The sequence below is a fragment of the Pipistrellus kuhlii genome, unplaced genomic scaffold (genome assembly GCF_014108245.1).
Source record: "Pipistrellus kuhlii isolate mPipKuh1 unplaced genomic scaffold, mPipKuh1.p scaffold_m20_p_32, whole genome shotgun sequence".
Classification (NCBI taxonomy): domain Eukaryota; kingdom Metazoa; phylum Chordata; class Mammalia; order Chiroptera; family Vespertilionidae; genus Pipistrellus; species Pipistrellus kuhlii.
Window position 1 is genome coordinate 3,148,635 of NW_023425532.1, and position 21,140 is coordinate 3,169,774.

General features: G+C 40.6%; 2 protein-coding genes across 2 annotated transcripts in view; one reads left to right on the forward strand and one right to left on the reverse strand.

The window, feature by feature from the left end:
- The window catches only part of EFHC2 (EF-hand domain containing 2), a 138,716-nt gene that overhangs the window by 32,004 nt on the left and 85,572 nt on the right, over window positions 1–21,140 (forward strand). The window contains exon 3 of the mRNA XM_045570435.1: window positions 11,410–11,560. Within this exon, the coding sequence (XP_045426391.1) occupies window positions 11,410–11,560 (151 nt within the window). The remainder of the gene's footprint in view (window positions 1–11,409; window positions 11,561–21,140) is intronic.
- LOC118731699 (putative deoxyribonuclease TATDN2) lies at window positions 1,006–8,977 on the reverse strand. The gene is made up of 4 exons (XM_036460447.1): window positions 8,859–8,977; window positions 3,099–3,299; window positions 2,406–3,043; window positions 1,006–2,240 (listed from the first exon to the last, which is right to left on the reverse strand). Exons 1-4 carry the CDS (start codon window positions 8,975–8,977, stop codon window positions 1,006–1,008), a joined length of 2,193 nt encoding a protein of 730 aa, XP_036316340.1.

Here is a 21,140-nt window from a genome sequence, read left to right on the forward strand (position 1 = left end):
GTGTGAACAAGACTGACAGTGTGAACAAGACTGACAAGCTTGTATACTTACAACCTAATGGGGAAAATAACCAATGAACACATAAACTAACAACACAGTCTCAGTGTTAAGTGCTATAATTCAATCAAAACTATAAGCCAAGGATTTTTTCCTCTCAAGTGAGAGGTAGTCAGGGAGGGCTTCTCGGTAGAGGAGGCTTTTGTGCTGAGAACCAAAAGATATCTATTTGGGTCTCATTAAGAATCAGAGCAACTTGAATAAACAGTTGCTATTATGTACTGGTTTCCAGCAGAGACCTGGAGTTAATACAACTTTTGGGAGTTCGGTTCAGGTTCAAAACCAGTTTGGCCCCCATCATTCCAAGTTCCTCCACAGCCTCTCCTCCCCCCGTACCTTGGCACATCATGACTATTAACCAATTTTCATCTAAATCAATTTCCTGTTAGACGAAATGCTATTGCTGGTTTATCTTTAGAAACAAGAGATTGAAAGTTGAACAGTCACTGAATTTATGAAAGTAACAACCAACCATATGGATTATAGAATTCCTATAAAGTAAATTTACAGAATAAACAGAACAGATCACCCAGCTCACTTTCAAATTTTAACATTCCTTGCTTTCTTACAAGAAGGTAATTTTATTCACCAACTGCTCAAAAACCCTGGCTGCAGAGAACAGGAATTTGGATTAGCAAAGTCATAGGAATTCTTCTTCCTTAATGATTATGCTGGCACAGTCTGGCTGGGAGGAAAAACCTTAATAAAACCAAGGGGAGATCCCCTTAGTCCTCCTCCCATCCCATTGTACTGCATCCTACCAGTCAGAAGCAGAAGTCTTCTGAAGAGGTTTTAAGGAAAACCATCATGTCCTGTTTTTTTCTGAGCCAATGGGTTTGCTGAACACATCCTTGAGCTGGGATACAGGAAGAATTCAAATCAAGTCTATGCTGTCAATTGGTTGGTCTCCTTTTTTTTTTAGAAGACTCCTGACAGTGCTCTCTCTGCTTAAAGATTGTAGAGGCGAACAGCATTCTCACGCAAGGTGGCTAAGGTGCGGTAGAGTGGCTGTTCTTTGATTATGGCCATCTCTTGAATTGTGTGCAGGGCCATGCCTGGATTAGAGTACTGGCAAAAGCCTTTGGGAATCCCACGAGGAAGGAAGTAGGGTGCATCGGTTTCCACAAGAACTCTCTCCAGTGGGATCTTTCTCAGAGCATCCCGGGCCTGCCAGGCCGAAGGGTAGGTCAGGACTGCTGTGAAGCCCACAGACATGTTGGGGAAGTACTCCAAAAGGGGCTCAATGACCGGGTAACTGCTAGTGAAGCAATGCCTATGGATCACGTAGTCCTGAGGCACACGCTTTTTCATGATGGTCAGCAGGTCGTTGTCAGCATCTCGGCAGTGGATCACCAAGGGCTTCTTGAGGGACACAGCCAGCTGCAGCTGCCTCTCGAATACCTTGTGCTGCTGTGGGATGGGCGTGGTGCACTTATAAGAGTAATCCAAGCCCATTTCCCCAAAAGCCACAGCCTTGGGATGCCGCAAGCCTTGCAGAATATTTCTTTCCTGATAGTCATTGTAGTAACGGGCAAAATGGGGGTGACAACCAAAGGCTCCCCAAACCAGATCCTCACTCAACAGCATCTCCCACAGGCCATCCTTCATTGTGCGAGGATCACAGAAATTAGAGATGCAGCCCTGAAATGACTTAGGGAAGGAATGGCTATATATTTGTCGGAACTTGGCAAAGGTCCCTTTGAAAGACAACTTGAAATATAGCATGTCCAAGTGGCAATGGGTGTCAATGAAACCCTCCTTTAGGGTCTGCTCCCAGTGGCTCCTTGACAGGGAACTGGATGCATTCCTTCCCCCAGAACGTGCTACTGTCTGCTCTTGGAATGCTCCTTTCTCCCTTACCATGGCTTCTGAACTTCTGGAGAAATGACATGAACAAGCATTCTGGGTGTAACCTTGCCCTGCTGCCTGCGGGTCTCTGGACAAGTTTTGGGAGCACACTGCAGGGCTGGAGCAGTAATTTCTTATGTAGCCCAAGCTGCTGTTCCCAGCCTGGGCTGTATTATTGCTGCTGTCGCCCATGGAGGGATAGTGAGAAGGCTTTGGAATGCAGGGCCAGTAACAGGCATAGTTAAGTAAAGGGCCACTGTTCAAAGGAGGCTGGTATATGGCAAGGTGAGTGGTGAAGGAGGAAGACTTTGAAATTCTTGAGGGACTCAGTGAGCCTCGCCCCACTGAGCCTGGCCCCACTGAGCCTCGCCCCAGTGAGCCTGGCCCCACTGAGCCTCGCCCCACTGAGCCTCGCCCCAGTGAGCCTCGCCCCAGTGAGCCTGGCCCCAGTGAGCCTGGCCCCAATGAGCCCCTTCCCAGTGAGCCTCGCCCCAGTGAGCCTCGCCCCATCTGAGAGAATCTGACTATTGAAATGTCATCCACCTGAGAGCAGGCCCTTTCTGAAGAGGGGTGCTTAATCATTGCATCCCTTTCAGTGTGCTTTTGGATTTCTGAACGAGAGTCACTTTTGCTCAGAAATTTGAAGGCTGTAGAGCCTTTTTCAAAAAAGACTAATCTGGAGTCACTACAAGGCTTCTCACCGGATTGCTCCTGAGGATATATAAATACTTGTCTATCATGCAAGTTGCTGACATTTATCACCATCTTTTCCTTGACCTCTGGCCCTGACATGTGCTTTTTCTGAGGAACAGAGGTGATAGCACTAGCTGGTCTTTCACCAGGATTGGGATGCTCTCTAGTGTTCGGTGTGGTACCAGTGGCAGCCTCTCCCTCTTCTTTTGGCATTGGTTTTACCAAGGTGCTCTGGATAGCTAACCCATAGGTCATCGAAGAGCCTTGGTTTTGCTGTCCATCGCACTTTCTCCAAGACTTGCTTGGCTGCTCATGGTTACCATTTTGACTCTCATCTTTGGCTTCAAATTCAGAGCTCATAGACTTATAGGAACTGTATTTGGAATTAGCTTTAAAGTTGTAGGCATCGTCTCCAGAAGCCATTTTTCTTAGAAAGGCACCGGCCAGGCAGAGCGCGTAGCACTTTATGGGGGGGGCGGGGGGGGGGGGGGAGGCAGGGGGGTTCCAGACAAAAGGAACCCGAAGCGCTCCGAATTAGGCAGTCTTTGGAGGCTGCTCCACCCACATCTGGGCCTGAGGAATAGGAGGAATTTCCCTGGCAGGCTGAGCCTCTGGAAAAACCTCGGCTTGAAGGCCACAAGGTTTTCCTTCGGGCTTTCAGACACCCAGGACTGCTAGACTCTCCTGAATGGGAGGTAGAGCTATGAGGTGGCCAGCCGGAGGGGCCACTTCACTGGGATCCCAGTCATTTGCGTTTGCCGGGGGACCCTACCTCTGAGGCGTTCCTGTGGTGCTTGACTTTGCACCTGTCCAATGGATACGGATGGGTCCGCTGTCTTTCACCAGCCCATCACAGTTCTCAGTGTTTCAGAAATATCAAAGGCCTCACACTGAGTTTGTGATTTACCGCGAGGAAGAAGCCTCAAGGCGGATTCACCGAAGGCTCAGTATGGCGCCCAAGCCCAGGATGTGCTTCTGAGGTGACTAAGAACCTTCTTCTTCCGGTGTATCAAAGCACTTCCAGGACATTAAGGCACTTCCGGTAGGGGATGGGGGTGTGGAGGGGGGGGGGTCTAAAGCTCCATGTGGTTTGAAATATTCAATAGAAGACCTTTCTGAAATGTTGAAGCCCTTGAAAAGACTCCAAGGTGCCTTACAGACCACACTCAGAGCTCTCTTAAACTAGCCTTAGAGGTTTAAGCCACCAATGTTGTGAAGGAGGACATTGCCAAATCTAGTTCCCGAAGGGAGGGGTGAAAGAGTAGAGTACAGCTCACCCTTCCCACAAGTCCTTTCCACCGGAAGTACTCACTTCAACCAAGGGGGACGGTGGCCGGCATAGGGAAGAATTGGGGGAGTCAGGGCGGAAGTGGGGGGAGTCAGGGCAGGAGTGGGGTTGGGGGAGGGTATGGCAGGGAGTGATTTGCAAGGAACCCTTCCGACTCCCCTCAGGTCAGTGTACCCCTACAGCTGCCGACATTGTTTGCCTTCCGTTCCCTTCCCCCAAAATGTTCTTTTCAAAAAGCATAGTTAATCAATAAAGAAATAAAACAAAAAACAAAAACATAGTTACAGCTTTTAAAACATACTTTAAATATACGTGCTTTCAAATCCAGTATGCTACCATTTTCAATCCTGTTTTTTTTTTTCATTCAACATTTCTATATAACCTAAATATTTTTCGTATTGTTGCATAGTTTTTTTTTAAACCATCATTCTAGTGCTTTCCTCATAATTCAAGAGTACATAGATGTGCCATAATTCACTAGACGCTTCATTTTGGTTAACCCTTTAAGTTTCCTCACTCTACTTTTTTCTCTCTAACAAAAGTAAATGCTGCAAAGAACATTTTTGCACATATTTCTCCATATTTTGCTTTTCTTCTTTGGGCTATATGCCCAGAAATAAAGTTCCTGAGAAGTATAGGAATTTTAAAATGTCTCTTCATAGCACCGCGTGGTCCCATAAGAATTGCAATAATTTAACACCCCATCCAGTAACCCTACCAGTTGCATTTAATAGAAGAAACAAACAAAACCAGGGACTCACTGTTATTTTAATTTGCAGTTACCCGATAATTTCTTAGAGTGAATATTTTCCTTTTATTTATCAACACACTCCTATATTTGCCCTTATTTTATTAATTTGTAAACAGTTTTTAAATCTGTGAGGAAAATGCTGCTTTTTGTGTCTGGGGATGGCTTGTAACTTATGGATTTTAATTCTGTTTGCTTGTATTTTAGTTAGAATCTTTGCTTTGTAAATCATAAGTAGTGAAATTGCTCTGGAGCAATAGTTCTCAACATTAGCTTGCACATTGCAATCATCTGGGGAACTTTAAAAATCACTGATTCCTGGGCACACTCAGAAATTCTGATTTCATTCTGTGTGTGTGTGTGTGTGTGTGTGTGTGTGTGTGTTCCAAGCATCAGTTTAGAAAGCCCTGCAGGTGATTCTAATGTGCAGCCTGGGTGAGAATTATTGCTGCACAGTTTCTTTTCTTTTTTTTTTTTTTAATGGTAAGACTATCAGGCACTGCAATTCACCTTCATGTATTATTATTATTATTATTTTAAAATATATTTTATTGATTCTTTACAGAGAGGAAGGGAGAGAGATACAGAGCTAGAAACGTTGATGAGAGAGAAACATCGACCAGCTGCCTCCTGCACACCCCTTACCGGGGATGTGCCCGCAACCAAGGTACATGTCCTTGACCGGAATCGAACCTGGGACCTTTCAGTCCGCAGACTGAGGCTCTACCGCTGAGCCAAACCGGTTTCGGCTATCTTATTATTTTTGGTATCCTGGGGGAGTTATATAATGTTGTGGAAATTTTATTTTTCTTGAAAGTTTGAAAGAATCCATTAGTGAATCATATTGGTTGGAGCCTTTGTTGGGGCAATTATTTGGGTAATTTTTTCACTTTTTATTTGGTTATTTATTCATGTGTTTTGGTAATTCACAGTTCTTACAGAAATATCTCTTTAATTGTGGCTTTAAATTTATCTTTCATAAAAGCTTGTATAATTTATCATAATAAGATTATAATTTATTGCATCTCTATGTCATGTACTATTTCATTATTTATATTTTTTCTTGATCTATTTCATTTACTTAAAGAACTTGATTTTATTTGTTGCATTTGTTTTTCTTCTTTCAAATTCATCTACTTTTGCTTTTATCCTTTTTGCTTTCTGCTTGTTTTTCTTATGACACATTTTTGCACTTTCAAAAATTTTTGTTCAGTTCATTGGTCACTGGTTCAAAAAACTCTGACTGAATTTCAGAATTACTTAGGGAACTTTAAAAATATACCAATGCCACTCTTACCCACCCCAAGATTCTGCTCTTTTATTTTTTTAATTTCCTAATGTGAAGTCAATGTTGAGAATTGCTGTTAGCACATTTAACTAAGTTAACTTTCTTTAAAAAATATATATTTATATTGATTTCAGAGAGGAAGGGAGATGGAGAGAGAGACAGAAACATCAGTGATGAGAAAGAATCACTGGGGATTGAGCTCGCAACCCCGACATGTGCCTGACCAGGAATCGAGCAGTGAACTCCTGCTTCATTGGTCAATGCTCAACCACTGAGCCACGCTGGCTGGGCTAAGTTAACTCTCTTTAACTCTAAGTTCTCTTATGTAATAATCTAAATCAAATAATTTACCCAAGATTTATAGGTTTGCCTGTATCTTATATGTTGGTGCATTTAAAACATTTTAGCCCAGCCGGCATGGCTTAGTGGTTGTGGGCTCAATCCCCAGTGTGGGGTGTGTAGGAGACAGGGGATCAATGATTCTCTCTCATCATTGATGTGTCTATGTCTCTCTCCTTTTCCTTTTCTCTCTGAAATCAATAAAAATATAATTAAAAATTTTATTAGAATTAATACTTGAATTTATCAATTTATTCTCAGCACATTTATTATGTAAACCAAAATTAGTTTTATGGTGTAATAAATAAAAGAAAGCATTTATTTGAACAAAAGAGCTATAGCTGGGAGACATAGATTCAGGTAGCAACCTAATTTGTTTTCCACTGAAACAAAAGGGTGGCCACCTTTTATAGAGAAAGGTTCTGCCCAAGTTCCTAATTTGGTCCGTTTTATGCAAGTTGGGGCAGGTCTCAGTTCATTGGTGAAAAGACAAAACCAGGAACATCCTTGCAGTGGTTGACTCAGAGGGTGTGAGCATGCATGGGGATAGTAGAGGAGCTTGAAATCTCAGTCTGTGTCTTTTCCTGAAATGCAGAGGGCATCAAAGGCCTCTGTCAGCAATGGCTGCCACCTTTATACATGGGAGAACTGGAACTCCCAGTAATGGTGCAAACCAACACCTTAAACATCACCTCTAGCTAAAAACACAAGGTGTGTTGGGAAGGGGAAGGCCAGTTAGAGGAGGTTATCTGGAAAGGCACAGTAAGCGAGGGTAAGGTTGTTGTGTAGATTTGTTACAGAGAGAACACCCTTGCGCATGGAGATTTTCCTTATACATGTAAATGTTTCTTACAAAAGGGTAACTTTTACTCAGTTTCCCCTGTGTCTACGGTTTCTTAAAAATAACCACTCTATAATAATCCTTATGCCAAATAGGCATATTTTGAGGTGACACATTGTGCTCCCCTTCACTTTCATGGTGGAGTTCTGCAGCCTTGTATTCTCAGGGGACCAGAACATGAACTATCAGTATATCCATCTCCTAGAAATATGGAAGCACAGTCTAAAATGATGTATTTTTTCTGTTTGTTTCCATTTGGCATCTTTTACTCACTTTTAATTCATCATTAGATTGATGAATATTTAATGATTACATACATGACAGTGTTTCAGTTGATCTATGCCAGTTTGGCCATTTATCAATATATATCAGTTTGGTCATTCATAAATATATATCATAAATATATATCAGTATATCATTCATAAATATACATTCACTAGGGGCCAAGTGCATGAATTCGTGCAACTTGGAAGGAACTGTGGGCTGCAGTGGGCACAGGGGTGGGTCTTGGCCCATTCTCTGTGCCCCCATTCAGTGCCTCCTGCCAAGGCCCCAGTCCCCCTGCTGGCAGCCCTGCTCCCGCTGCCACTCCCACACACTGACAGCACCAGTCCCACTCGCACCCACTGACGTTGTGGAGCGATTGAGGCCAGCGCCATTAGCAGGTGCAAGCAGTGGCTCTGGTGTCAGGTAAGGTGCAAGTGGGGCTGGTGCTCGCAGTGGGTTCGAGCAGCAGTTCTGGCACTGGCAGTGGGTGCGAGCAGGGCCATTGCTAGCAGCAGGTGCAAGAGGCAGCTGCTGGCCTCGATCGCCCCTCAGGAGCAGGGGGAGGTAGAGAAGTCCTGAGGAGTGATCAGGGCAGGCAGCTGCCACTCACACCTACTTACAGTGCCAAGCAATTGGGGCTGGTGCTGGGTGCCTGCAGCAGGTCTGAGTGGGGCCAGTGCCAGTAGCAGGTGTGAGTGCCAGGCAGGACCGTGGTGCATGGGTGTAAAGAATTTTCAATAACCATCAGAGGCTCTCCCTGATGACAGCAACCAGCACCATGTCTTTGTTTGACGCCCCTGCTCACCTGCTCCACCATCTTGTTGCAGCTGATGCTGGCTATGTTCTGCGTGTGCCCCCTGGTGGTCAGTGCACATTTGAGTGACCAGTTGTTCCACTGTTAGGTCTATTTGAGTATTAGCCTTTTATTATATAGGACAACTACATTTCAGGTCATTAATAAACATATATCCAATACATAGAAGTAGGTGAGAGCTATGAATATTTTCTCTACACTTTCTGACCCAATTACCAAAAGATAAATTTCAGATTGAATTCTACTGTAGGGATGGAAAACTTTTCCCTTCTTCCTTCTAGGATCTTTGGCTAGCCTAGTAATTAAACTGATTTAAGATAGACTAACAAGAAGAAAATAAATTTTGTACATATGGCAGCCTCATAAAAATGTGAGACTTCCTGGTAGTCAGGAAATTGAGGCTTACATACATCTTGAGCTAAGGAGAAGATCGTAGGGCTCTGGGGCTTCAAAGGAGAGTGGAACAATTCACAGGAAGTTGGGCAGAGCAACTTGGTAATCAGATGTTTGCCATGCCATGCAGATAAGTCTTTCTGATTTAAAAAGTTTTCTCTGATAATAGCTCTCTTCCTGGTACAGGGTCCCTATCTAAATTCTTTTACGTAGTTAAGTGGGAAGTAAAAGTTCTTCCTGAATCTGTTGGGCCCCTATTGTTTTCAGCTTGGAATAACTCACTTGCCAAAGTGGCACATTCGGGGTTTGGGGGAGGGTACATTTTTGTTCTCCCTGGCTACCTTTACTGAAAGCTCAATAAAACCCCAGCTCTGTTGTCCTTTTAGGTGTTCCAGCAACATCTTCTCCTACTTTTTCTTACTGAGATATAATTCATACAACATAAAATTCACAATTTTAACATGTCCAGCACAGTTTGGTGTTCAATATAATTTTTAATTTTTATTTATTTAAAATATTTATATTTGAAAGTACTACATATGTTCCCTTTTTTCTCCCATTGATTCCTTATAGCATACCCCCACCTGCCTGTCCCCAAATTGAGGTAAAAATTATATAACATAAATAAAACATTAGTCACTATAAAGTGTTCAATTCAGTGACATCTAGGATAGCCACAGTGTTGTACAACCATCACTTCTTTTCAGTTCCAAGACATTTTATTCTATTTATTTTTTAAAATATATTTTTATTGATTTCAGAGAGGAGGGAGAGGGAAAGATAGAAACATCAATGATGAGAGAGAATCATTGGTTGGCTGCCTCCTGCACGTCTCCTCCTTGGGATTGAGCTGGCAACCGGGGCATGTGCATTGACTTGGAATCCAACCTGGAACTCTTCAGTCTGCAGGGCAAAGCTCCATCCACTGAGCAAAACTGGGTAGGGCATAGTTCTAAGACATTTTAATAACCTCAGAAAGAAACCATGTATCCATCCAAGAGCATCTTATCAGAAATATTCTCTCAACATAAATACAATATTATAGTCGTGAGTTTAGCTAACATCTAAATGGAATCAGGCTAGATGAATTCCCCAAGAAAGCAGCTGAACATGGGACCATCTTGGAATGAAGCCAAAGGTGCCATTTGAAGGATATAAATCTCTCGGCTTACTAGATATTTAGAACCTGAACTGGTAAAGAGTGCCTAGTCAATATTTGTAACTGATTTTTTCATTTTGAATATAATTATTTCACTAACTAAAACTCACTTCTATAACCCTTTATGGTAATTAACAAAACTTCCTGTTTTGATCAGAGATAAACTACTGGTGCATTTTATCAGCTTCTTCTAAAGTGTGGGCTTCTGATAGAATTTTACTCAACACTCCCAAAGCATATACACTCAGTGGCCAGATTATTATGATCTCTGAACACATAATAATCTGGCCACTCAGTGTATGTATGTATGTGTATATATATATATATATATATATATATATATATATATATATATATATATATATATATATATATTAGAGGCCCAGTGTGTGAATTTGTGCCTGGCTGGGGTCCGGTCAGCCTGGCCAGGGGGAGGGGACATGGGTGGTTGGCTGGCCTGCCTCTTGGTCAAACTCCTGGTTGAGGGGACAATTTACATGTTAGCCTTTTATTATATAGGATATACACTGAGTGGCCAGATTATTATGCATTCAGAGATCATAATAATCTGGCCACTCAAACAAACTCACTCATATCTATCATATTGTCTATTTTGAATTACCCTGATGTTATACTGTATGCACAATTAAATTTTGCAACTTTAATGATAAAAATTGGTAAAAAAAAAAAAAAGGGAGCAAAGGAAATATTAAAATGGAGCTTTCAAGTAGCCTGTTCCTAGGTAAAGCTTAAAATGGTAGCCTATTATAAATCAACTGTTCTCTTAGTTGTCCTCAATTACCATGTTTTTCTCAGTATGTGAGCATCTCACCATTTGATAATTATTCCAATCATTAAATATCCTCTCCCACCCAATACAACATGGCACCTAAGCCTAAGGAAGCTATTTCAACTGCTCTTCAACAAGAGACCTTTGCTTCATTCAACATGGGAGAAAGTTGGGCTGTGCTGTATTACTGAACGAGGCACAGTTTCAGTGGTTAGGGTATTCAAGGGTATTTTTTACTATCTCTGATTTTTACTGACTACTTTATAATCTTCCTTTCCTACCTGAGTGTTCCACCTACCCAAACACAACACAATGTGAGATGAGACTGGTTCTGGCATTGAGCTGGGTTCTTTGAGGTTCCTGAAGAAGTATAAGGTAGGGTCTCTGGTACACTAGAAGGATTTCAGATATGCTTGTTTGAATTGCTCTCAAGGCAAGCAATCAGCAGGACCAAAAGTCAGGATAATTTTTATCCTTGAACCAAGGTAGTTTTGTGTTATTTTTAATGGACAAAAATGACAAAATTTATATTTACCTTGTGATAAAGAACATTACTTTGTTTAAAACACATACATATAGAACCCCACTGTGAAATTACAAAGACAGACAATTCTACAATATTTATAGTAGAGATGAATGATGGATTTATTGCTTTAATGTCATTTAAAACCAGAGGGTGATGAAAATATAAAATAATCTTTATATACTGAAATCTGGATTGTATATTCATTATCATGGCTGATGTGTAGAATATCTTCTTGCAAAATAGCCTCAACTTTTTTTTTCTTTACAGTAACAGAAAGGATATGGACAGTAAGTTAGCTTTATTGATTTTAAGTTTGCTGAATTTTTTATTTCTTAGTTTCTAATTATGATTCCAACAGGTATTATCTTTTGATGCCTATGAAGAAGCTGAAATGGATGATAAAAGGATAGAAGATTATAGAATTAGACGCTATAAAATCTATTTCTACCTTGAAGATGACACAATTCAAGTGAATGAACCAGAGATAAAAAATAGTGGACTGCCTCAAGGTATCTATTTAAAGCAGAGTTATAGTTCTTTATTTTTAAACTTCTGCCTTTATGTACTGTCTTTCTGTAGCTTTTTAAAAAGACCCCATGCTGCCCTAGCTGGTTTGGCTCAGTAGATAGAGTGTTGAAGGTCCCAGGTTCAATTCCCGTCCGGGGCAAGTATCTTGATTTCAGGCTTGCTCTCCAGTCCTGGTCAGGGTGAGTGCAGGAAGCAACCAATTGATGTGTCTCTCTCACATCAATGTTTCTTTCTTCCTTTCTGTCTTCTTCCTCTCCCTTCCACTCTCTCTAAAAATCAATGAAAAAATGTCCTTGGTGAGGATTAAAAAAAAGAAAAAGAAAAGAAAAGAAAAAAGAAAAAAGACCACATGCTACTTCTTATGTGTTTAACTTGTTGGCAATGGTGAATATACACATGCTATTAGCTTGTATTTACTAATGGTGATTTATCAGATTTCTTGCCCCCTACCTCAACATTGGCCACTTCTCTCACTCTACTGTGACATACTTGTATTCTTTCAGGTGATATACTAGTATGAGCAAACTCTCTCATGCCTGACTTTTTTTCTTTAGATATTTTGGTCTTTTTGCTATGATCATATTACTTTCTTCACAACAAACACTCTCAATGGGAGAGAGAGGATTGTTTTCTACTGCCACTTCCAGATCAGTATTCACTCTTTTCTTTAATTTAGTGCCATTTGCTTCAACCACCCTTTCATCTTCATATCCGTTAACTATAGACTTTGATGATATTTGACAGAGGGTTATTGTTCTTTCACCCTATGAACACCAGTCATCTTTATCCATATTCCACTTCTGCCAGACAAGAGTTAACTCTGTGATGTGACCACATGAGAAGCATTATTAGAAGCATGGCAGAGATAAGGGAAGTGGCTGATTTCTTGTTTATGCTATTTGTCAATCATGCGGGACAATGCTGAGTGCGGTATGCCTTCAGTGTATAGCAACCATGATGGGGAAAGAACTGAAAATTGTCGTATATAAGGCAAATTATTGAAATGGAAAAATCTTTAAAGGGAATACTTAGGTGTGCCTGATAAATGTCTTCAGAAATCTAAAGGGATATCATGTTGAGGAAGGGTGACCTAATTTTCTGTATCCTCAAGGACAGGTTCTAATAGATCAGTATCCAGTTCAGTAAAAGGAATACTTTTCTGAAAGAGAGCTGCCAGAACTTATAGTGGATGGCTCTGGATGAGCATAGTCAGGGTTGGGTGAAGAAGGGAGTCACATATTTGTTTTGGTCATTGGTACAGATGGATGGTCCTGGGAGCAGGTCAGGGGTTATTTTTCACTGACAGTTAGTAGAGGTATAAGAAGTGAGTTTGGTGTTTGGTGTCAATGACCTTCCAAGGCCCCTTTAATCTCTGACAAACCATGATTCTTGGGTGTATTATTATCTCTTTGTCTTTCTGAGTACTGCCATCTCTAATAGCTTAGGCTCTGAAATTGCCTTCTCTGACTATTGTCTCTACTTCATTTACTTTTCCTGCTGTTTACTCCCACCATCTTTGTTCTGTATTCTAATATTAATAGCAAAACATATCTTGAATCTGTTCATGTTTCTCTGTCCCCTTTGCTACCATTGTAACCCTGGATAACCTTATTTCTTGATTAGAATAACGGAATAGCTGCCTAATAGATCTCTCTGATTCCATTTCTGCTCCTTGAACAAAGCAGCCAGAGTACAGTGTGGGATATTACCTTGGTGCAATGGTGGCTTCCAAGAAGCATGCATATGGGCTTTCCAGAGACCACAGAGCAGAAGCCTCATGGGCCAAATTAAAATGCATCAGTCACATAATGCATTAAAATGATTTCAAATACATAGCAAGAACCAGTGGGGAGGAGATGAAGTAGGTTCACACACTTAGGACAGGGTAAAAGTGAGTGGAATGACCACCTTGCCTGAATCTTGGGATAAAAAATGGTCCTATGTGTCTCTTTCTGCTGCATCATCCCTTCCTGCTAATTAGGTTGGGAGACCATAGTGGAAGTTCAAGAAGGACCAAAGACAGAAGGGACCTTGGGATAATGGCACATAGTGCATCAGAGAGATGAAGGGACAGTGGTCTGGCCACAGCTGCAGCTCACCAATACACCTGCTGAATAGTAGAGACTTTTCTTTGTTTCTTGGGCAAAGGACACATGGGGCCAGAATGTGTATCACCAAAGGATGAGTGGCCGAATTAAGGCCTCATGAATATTGAGTACTCATGAATATTTACTATATCTTGTAGATTAGTGTATGATGAATATTTAGAACCCAGGTGCCTCATGTATACTTAATATACACTGAAAATTAGTTATCTCTTGGTTCTTCCATAACTTTCTTTCTCTGTTTAATATATGCATGCTTTACTTACTATTTATCATTATTAATGCATTTTATGATTTTCTGCCTATGTTGAATAAACTTTTTATTTGCTACTTATTTGGCTTAGTGCCTTCATATTGATATATTATACTGGATTCTAGGGGGAGAAATAGAGGAATTTTGGGACCTTGAGAATAAGCTGGTCATGAGTCAGTATGCAGAGGACTTCCTTCAATGCTCAAGGGAATGAGGTTGTACTTAATATTTAAAAAATATTTTTTTTATTGATTTCAGAGAAGATGGGAGAGGGAAGGAGAGATAGAAACATCAATGATAAGAGTGAATCATTGATCAACTGCCTCTTGCTCCTCCCCCCATACAGGGCATGTGCCTTGACTGGGAATTGAACCGTGACTTTCTGGTTCATAGGTCAATGCTCCACCACTGAGCCGTGCCAGCAGGATGATTAAACTTCTTCTTAGAGCATGGCTTCATTGTGTCTGGATGATGAATTGGGAGTCAGTCAGCATTGCCAACATATTCTCTGCCAGGCACTGTGCTTGTTTTGGGGAAAATGGAAAAGGAATAAGACCTGCTATACTCCTATCTTGTGGAGTTTATAGGAAAGCAGGTTTAGAGAGAGAGAAGGGAACAGGTGACTAGTTCAAGAGTTTTGCAATTGTTTAAATTAGAAATGCTGAGTGTCGAGACCAGGACTTTGATGATAGAAATAGAAAATAGAGGAAAGATTTTAGAGACATTTGGTTGGCAGAGTTGATAGGCCATGAGAAGTGCTTAAATACACAGTATGAGGAAGGGGAATATCTGATAAAGTGTTTACTTTATCATTTTCTTACTTAATCCCCTAACAACCATCTAAAATAGGTCATTGATGGTTTTTACAGAAAAGGAAACAGGCTTAGAGAGATAATTTGCTCCATCTGAGCCTTAAATGATTGCATCAGAGCTCACTGTGTGGTTGATGCATTAATAAAGCCCAGGAGCATGGAGCAAGGAGAAGCATTGGATTTGGAACTGAGATATGTTTGTTTGGGTCATGAGGACTTTGAAAGTGTGTTGGGACATCTGTATGGTGTTGCCTAACAGGCAGGTGGAACCTTGACATGTGTTTTCAGGGAAAAAGTCAAGACTAGAGATGTGGACAGTGAATTAGGGGTGTTCAGATCATGAATACAACTAGGCTTATTCTACCATGTTTGAATAGAGCTTCTGTTGAGGTGGTGGAAAGAGGAAGAAGATTTGATTTGGTGTCTGTACTTGATTTTACTAGTGGAGGGAGAATGGAGAATTGGTTTGAGGCGGCAATATGAGCTGTCCTCATTATTCATTGCGTTTTAACTGATATGCTCTCTACTCTCTGGTCTTTTCATTTGAATAACTTATGATTTAATGGTAAATCTTTCAGGAAATATGGAAATGCTTTAATATATATATATATATATATATATATATATATATATATATATATATTAATAAAAGGTTTATATGCTAATTAGACTGGTAGACCTCCTTCCGGGAAACCTTCCTGACAAAGCCATGGTGGCAGGGCTGAGGTAAGAGGTGGTTAGGGGTGATCAGGCCAGGAGGGGAGGGCAGTTGGGGGAGAGCAGGCTGGCAGGGGGGCAGTTGGGGATGAGCAGATGGTATAGGGACAGGTGGGGGCGAGCAGGCTGGCAGGGGGGTAGTTGGAGCAATCAGGCTGGGGGGTCAGTTGGGGGCAGCAGACTAGTGGGGGCCAGTTGGGGGTGATCAGGCTAGCAGGGTGGGCAGTTGGGGGCAATCAGGCCAGAAGGGGGGCAGCTGGGGACAATCAGGCCCTCAGAGGGGGAATTTAGGGGTGATCAGACCAGAAGGGGGGCAGTTGGGGGCAATCAGGCTGGCAGGCAGAGTGGTTAGGGGTGATTTGGCAGGCAGGCAGGTGAGCGCTTAGGAGCCAGCAGTTCCAGATTGCAAGAAGGATGTCTTACTGCCGATTTAGGCTCAATCCCCCAGATGGGAGCATGTGCAGGTTGGGCTGAGAAAAACAGCCCCCCCCCCCATGCATGAATTTTGTGCACTGGGCCACTAGTGTGTGTGTGTGTGTGTGTGTGTGTGTGTGTGTGTGTGTGTGTATTCCTCACCCAGATATATTTTTCCATTGATTTTCGTGTGTGTGTGTGTGTGTGTGTGTGTGTGTGTATTCCTCACCCAGATATATTTTTCCATTGATTTTCATAGAGAGTGTAAGAGAAAGGGAAAGACAGAGAGAAATATCAATGTGAGAAAAACACATCGATGGGTTGCCTCCTCTACATGTCCTGACCAGGGTCCAGGCTTGGGAGGAGCCTGCAACTGAGGTAGGTGCCCTTGACTAGAATCAAACCTGGGACACTTTGGTCTGCAGACAGACACTCCATCCACCGAGCCAAACCAGCTAAGGCAGCCTTGATATTTAAAAAAAGGTTTTCACAAATTTTTAACGTTGAAAGTGACATTTTATTTTGTAAATGGATAAGAGTTCTCTGACTCTTTAGAGTCATTTCTAACATGTATAAGGCAGTTTTTAAAGGTTTACAATAATGTATTAGAAAATGCTTGAAGAATTATTTCAGAAAAGAAAGAAAATTTATAATTTTTAATTTCCATGAGCATGTATTTTATATAAGTGTGTCTATTAGGTAAGTGATGTATTGTTTTAGTAAAAAAAATGTTTTCTTGTAAGTTTACACTTAAATGCTTTACTCTGATATTCTCTAAATAAGCTTTCCTTATTTTTGATTACCTTCCCTACATGACGCCAAATTTATACAAATGATGGACAGGAAGTCTAGGACATCCCGAACCTGCATTAGTGACTTGCATTGATTTTTATTATTTTTAAGTGAAAACTCATATTCCTGGAGCTCACTGGCACCTGCCCAGTGAGTCTTGGTTTTATTAAACTATCCAAGAAAACAAATGAATTGCAAGATCCTTTCTTTTATTAAGAGTTTTCAATTTTTCACCCTCTTGGTTTCAAATCTCACATAGGCAGACTCCAAAGGCAAATTAAAGATAGTCATAGTGATTTATTTCAAAATGATTTTTATGTAAATAGTAGGGAATGTTATTCATAAACACCCAGGGGGAAAAGACAAAAACAAACCCTGAGTAAAAGACAATTCTAAAGTATCCTGTGAAAATTTCAGAATTTCTGATTGGCTCATTCTGATGATGTGGTTTCTCTGAGTGAAGACACAGCTCAAGGGGTTTGTATAGGATACATAGTAACCATGATATGTAACGAGCCGAATTTGTCAGCAGAGTGAAGATACCTGATGGGGCCCTAACTGGTTTGGCTCAGTGGATAGAGCGTTGGCCTGGGGACTCAAGGGTCCCAGGTTCGATTCCGGTCAAGGGCATGTACCTTGGTTGTGGGCACATCCCCAGTAGGGAGTGTGCAGGAGGCAGCTGATGTATGTTTCTCTCATCAATGTTTCTAACTCTCTATCCCTCTCCCTTCCTCTCTGTAAAAAATCAATAAAATATGTTTAAAAAAAAAAGACACCTGATGGGCTCTAGCAAGTCCTGTGGAAAGCAAACGTCAATAACCAAGCTTTGTTTAGTGAGAAAACAATCTCTCTTGAAATTTAATATGATGATTTTTGTGAAGGAAAGTATGTTTGAATAGAGGATACTCTGAAAAATAATTTAAATACCATATTTCCCGGCGTATAAGACGACCTTGAAACGGAAAAAAAGCCTGTTCAGATTGGCCAGAGTCAGAGAGGCGGTCTATTAAAAAAAGAACTGGTGTTGCCTCGGAAGTGGGGGGTGGTCTTATACAGCGAATATAGGCCTAAACCTATGTTTTAACTATAAAATTAGGGGCATCGTCTTATACGCCGGAAAATACGGTACCTTCTTTAGCCTTTTTCTAAATTAAAAAAAAAAAAAAACTGGCGAAAAGAAAACACAATGAATCAGTGGCCCTGACTTGGGATGGGGTGTGTAGTAGTTCTTTCAGTTGTGTCTTGAGTGGTCTGGGACTGCTTTTCATGTTCCTGAGGGCCCTGGGAAGGGGCTAGGAGTCACATTTAGGTGCTGCACACTGATGGTCTTCCTGTCACTTTCTAAGGGTTTCAATATTTTCCAAATGAACTAGGAGGCCAGATACACTTGTTGGTTTGCTTGTTTTTGTGTGGAGCAGAATGTTTAGAAATTTGTGCACCTGGATTTAGCCTCCCTTTTAGTTGCCCTCCTATTATGTAAAGTTTTTAGGGAGAGGGGAGTTTAGAATAAGCCAAAAACAAAGAAGCATCCCTTACCAAGGTGCCATAACGGGCATTCAGTTATATGCAGCTTCTAATCAGAACTTATTTGTAATGTTCCTGAATCCTGGCTTTCAGAGAGATAATGTGTATTGTAAGTCAAATCACTGTTGCACTTCAAGGCTTGCTTTCATTTACTGCTAGGACATTATTCTCTTTTTGGTTAGATGTGTTATATTTGTAGAATTTGTTGCAATGTAGTTAAATAATTTACACTGAGCCAAGAATATCAGAGGTTAACCCCAATAGTTTTAATTGTCTAATAGAAAAATTATTTGTCAAATACTACCATGTCCAAATTAATCTATGCTAAAGAAATGATAATGATTATAAATGTGTTATGATATTCTGATAAGGCTATACCAGTTTTCTGTTGAGAGAGATAATTAGAATCTTCTGACCTACCACCAGAATTTCTGATTCTTTACTCTTAAAGTAGATTGTCAAGCCTAAGTTAGTCAGCTATGTTGAGAGATAATTCTCCATGGGTATCTTGCACTTTTGTAGATCATGCAAGCAGAGGCACCAACTACTCTCTGTTCAAAGATGTTTATATAGCAACATTCCTTCACTTAATTAATTGTTGGCTTCAGTATAGTGAAATATAGTTCAGTGCAAGCTGTAGAAAGTAATGGTATTTACTTTGAGCTTGAAAACCCAGGTTGAAGATCTTTTTCTGCCATTTGTTAGGGTGTGATCTTAGGCACGCCACTTAGCTAGTCCAGTTTTGGTTTTCTTATCCATAAGCTGAATATTTTCATTTCATGCATTATCTGCCTCATTGGGATTATTGAAGATTACATGAGAAAATGTACATGAAAGCATAGTTTAGGGCTATGATAATTATGATGATGATTAGTATTTGAAAGCTCAGTAGGTGGGCTAGTTCTTCCTACCTAGGAAAATATAGGATTTCTATTTAAAATCTTACTGAATAGAAATTGCTTATTTGGATTTTTATAATGAAGTACAAATGTAAGATAGATGGAATTTTTGAAGAAGCTCCTGACTACTGAATAAATCTTATGTATTTAAGAAAACTGTCACAATGTAAGTATTTTTAAAGTGGTATATAATGGTTTCTGAAAATACCTGAAATGCCCATGCTTTCATAGATGTGTAAGTATGCAATTTGTTTTAAATGTCTAATCTTGAATGATTAAGTAATTTGCATACTATTTTCAGTGGCATGAATTAAAGGCTAATTGGAATGTAATTTTTTGCAGTGAAATTATTTCATCTTTTATGTAGTACATTTAAAAATATTGAAGGCCAGTTCTAATTTTATAGTTTTATTTTTTTAATTTAATGTACGAAGTAATTAAAAATTGCTACAAAGAAAAGAAGATGAAAATGATTTCAGTAAATTTTCTTTCAACAGAATGGAAAGATGATTAGTAGAATAATGGAACAGAGCTTAACACAGTACCTGGCACATAAAGATATTCATTAAATGCTCCCCAATAAATTGTAATGAATACTTAATGAGTATTTCTAGACTTGGGTATAGGTGCAATTCTCAGTGCTATATAAAATGAAAAAGGTTGCATGACATTTTTATACTGAAACACTTATACACAGAGGTCACACAAGCCAATTTTTCTTCAGCCATTAGAGCCCCAGTTTGCTATGCTTGTCTTTTCTCTTTACTCTTTTTGTAAAAGTATGTTTTATTGATTTCTTATAGAGAGGAAAGGAGACAGATAAAGAGATAGAAACATCAATGATAGAGAAACATAATCAGCTGCCTCCTGCATGCCCCTCCCCCAACTGGGGATGAAGCCTAAAATCCTTGCCTGTGCCCTTGCCATGACTGGGAATTGAACTGGTGACCTCTTGGTCCCTGGGTTGATGTTCAACCGCTGAGCCATACCAGTCAGGCCCCTTTACTCTTGAAGTAGATTGTCAAGCCTAAGTTAGTCAGCTATGTTGAGAGATAATTCTCCATGGGTATCTTGCACTTCTGTAGATCATGCAAGCAGAGGCACCAACTACTCTCTGTTCAAGGATGTTTATATAGCAAACAGATTTGAAAGACAAAGATAGTATCTCCCTCTGGAGTAAGTTACTGATTTGCTCATAGCCTTGGAAAGTAGAGGTGGTGTTTCATTCCATAACAAAGCACAGACATGCTTACTGTTTAGTCCCATGGTTGGCAAACAGCGGCTTGCGAGCCACATGCGGCTCTTTGGCCCCTTGAGTGTGGCTCTTCCACAAAATACCATGGCCTGGGCGAGTCTGTTTTGAAGAAGTGGCATTAGAAGAAGTTTAAGTTTAAAAAATTTGTCTCTCAAAAGAAATTCCAATCGTTGTACTGTTGATATTTGGCTCTGTTGAATAATGAGTTTGCCGAACACAGGTCTAGTCTAATAAAAGCAATGTCTTCCTCTGAGACAAAAGGCAGGAATGATTGTTTCCCATTATAAAAGATTTGGATTCCCTACACTCGGGGTTCCTCTCCTGAAACCCACCGTGTATTCAGGAGTTACCAGGATCTGGTATCACTTGTGGGAATTGAAGCTCAGAAAACGGGTGCAAGAAATGCTGATGTTTTTACTACTAGTATTATTGTTAATAAACTGCCCCTTGTTTATAACCAAAGCATCTCTTGAATGTTTGGCAGGCTAACTCATTAGCTTGCAAGTAGGATAAAGTCACAAACTGTAAACAGTTCTTGACAGCAGGTTTCAGCAGTGTTTGGGTAAGTTGCCTTGTGTGATGTGGTGTTGTTGGTACCCTTATCTAGGAAGGGAATCCAGTGGCAAGCCACCATTTTGAGTGCACTTAGGTGTTTGGGGTCCATATTTTCAAGAGAAGTGAATGGACATTATATGGCTGGAAGCAAAATATGGGATGAGATCAGAACCTTTGTCCCAGGGCACTGTCTAAAACTATGGAGCCTCTGATAATGCTCATTTTGTGGGTATGG

What these genes read in the sequence shown, in the direction of transcription:
- LOC118731699 (XM_036460447.1), bottom strand. Translation starts at nt 8,977, where the DNA reads ATGTTGCTGGAACACCTAAAAGGACAACAGAGCTGGGGTTTTATTGAG. An exon ending in CGAATGTGCCACTTTGGCAA is followed by an intron (nt 3,300 to 8,858) that starts GTGAGTTATTCC and finishes GCCACCTCATAG; the next exon opens with CTCTACCTCCCATTCAGGAG. An exon ending in GGTTCCTTTTGTCTGGAACC is followed by an intron (nt 3,044 to 3,098) that starts CCCCTGCCTCCC and finishes CGCGCTCTGCCT; the next exon opens with GGCCGGTGCCTTTCTAAGAA.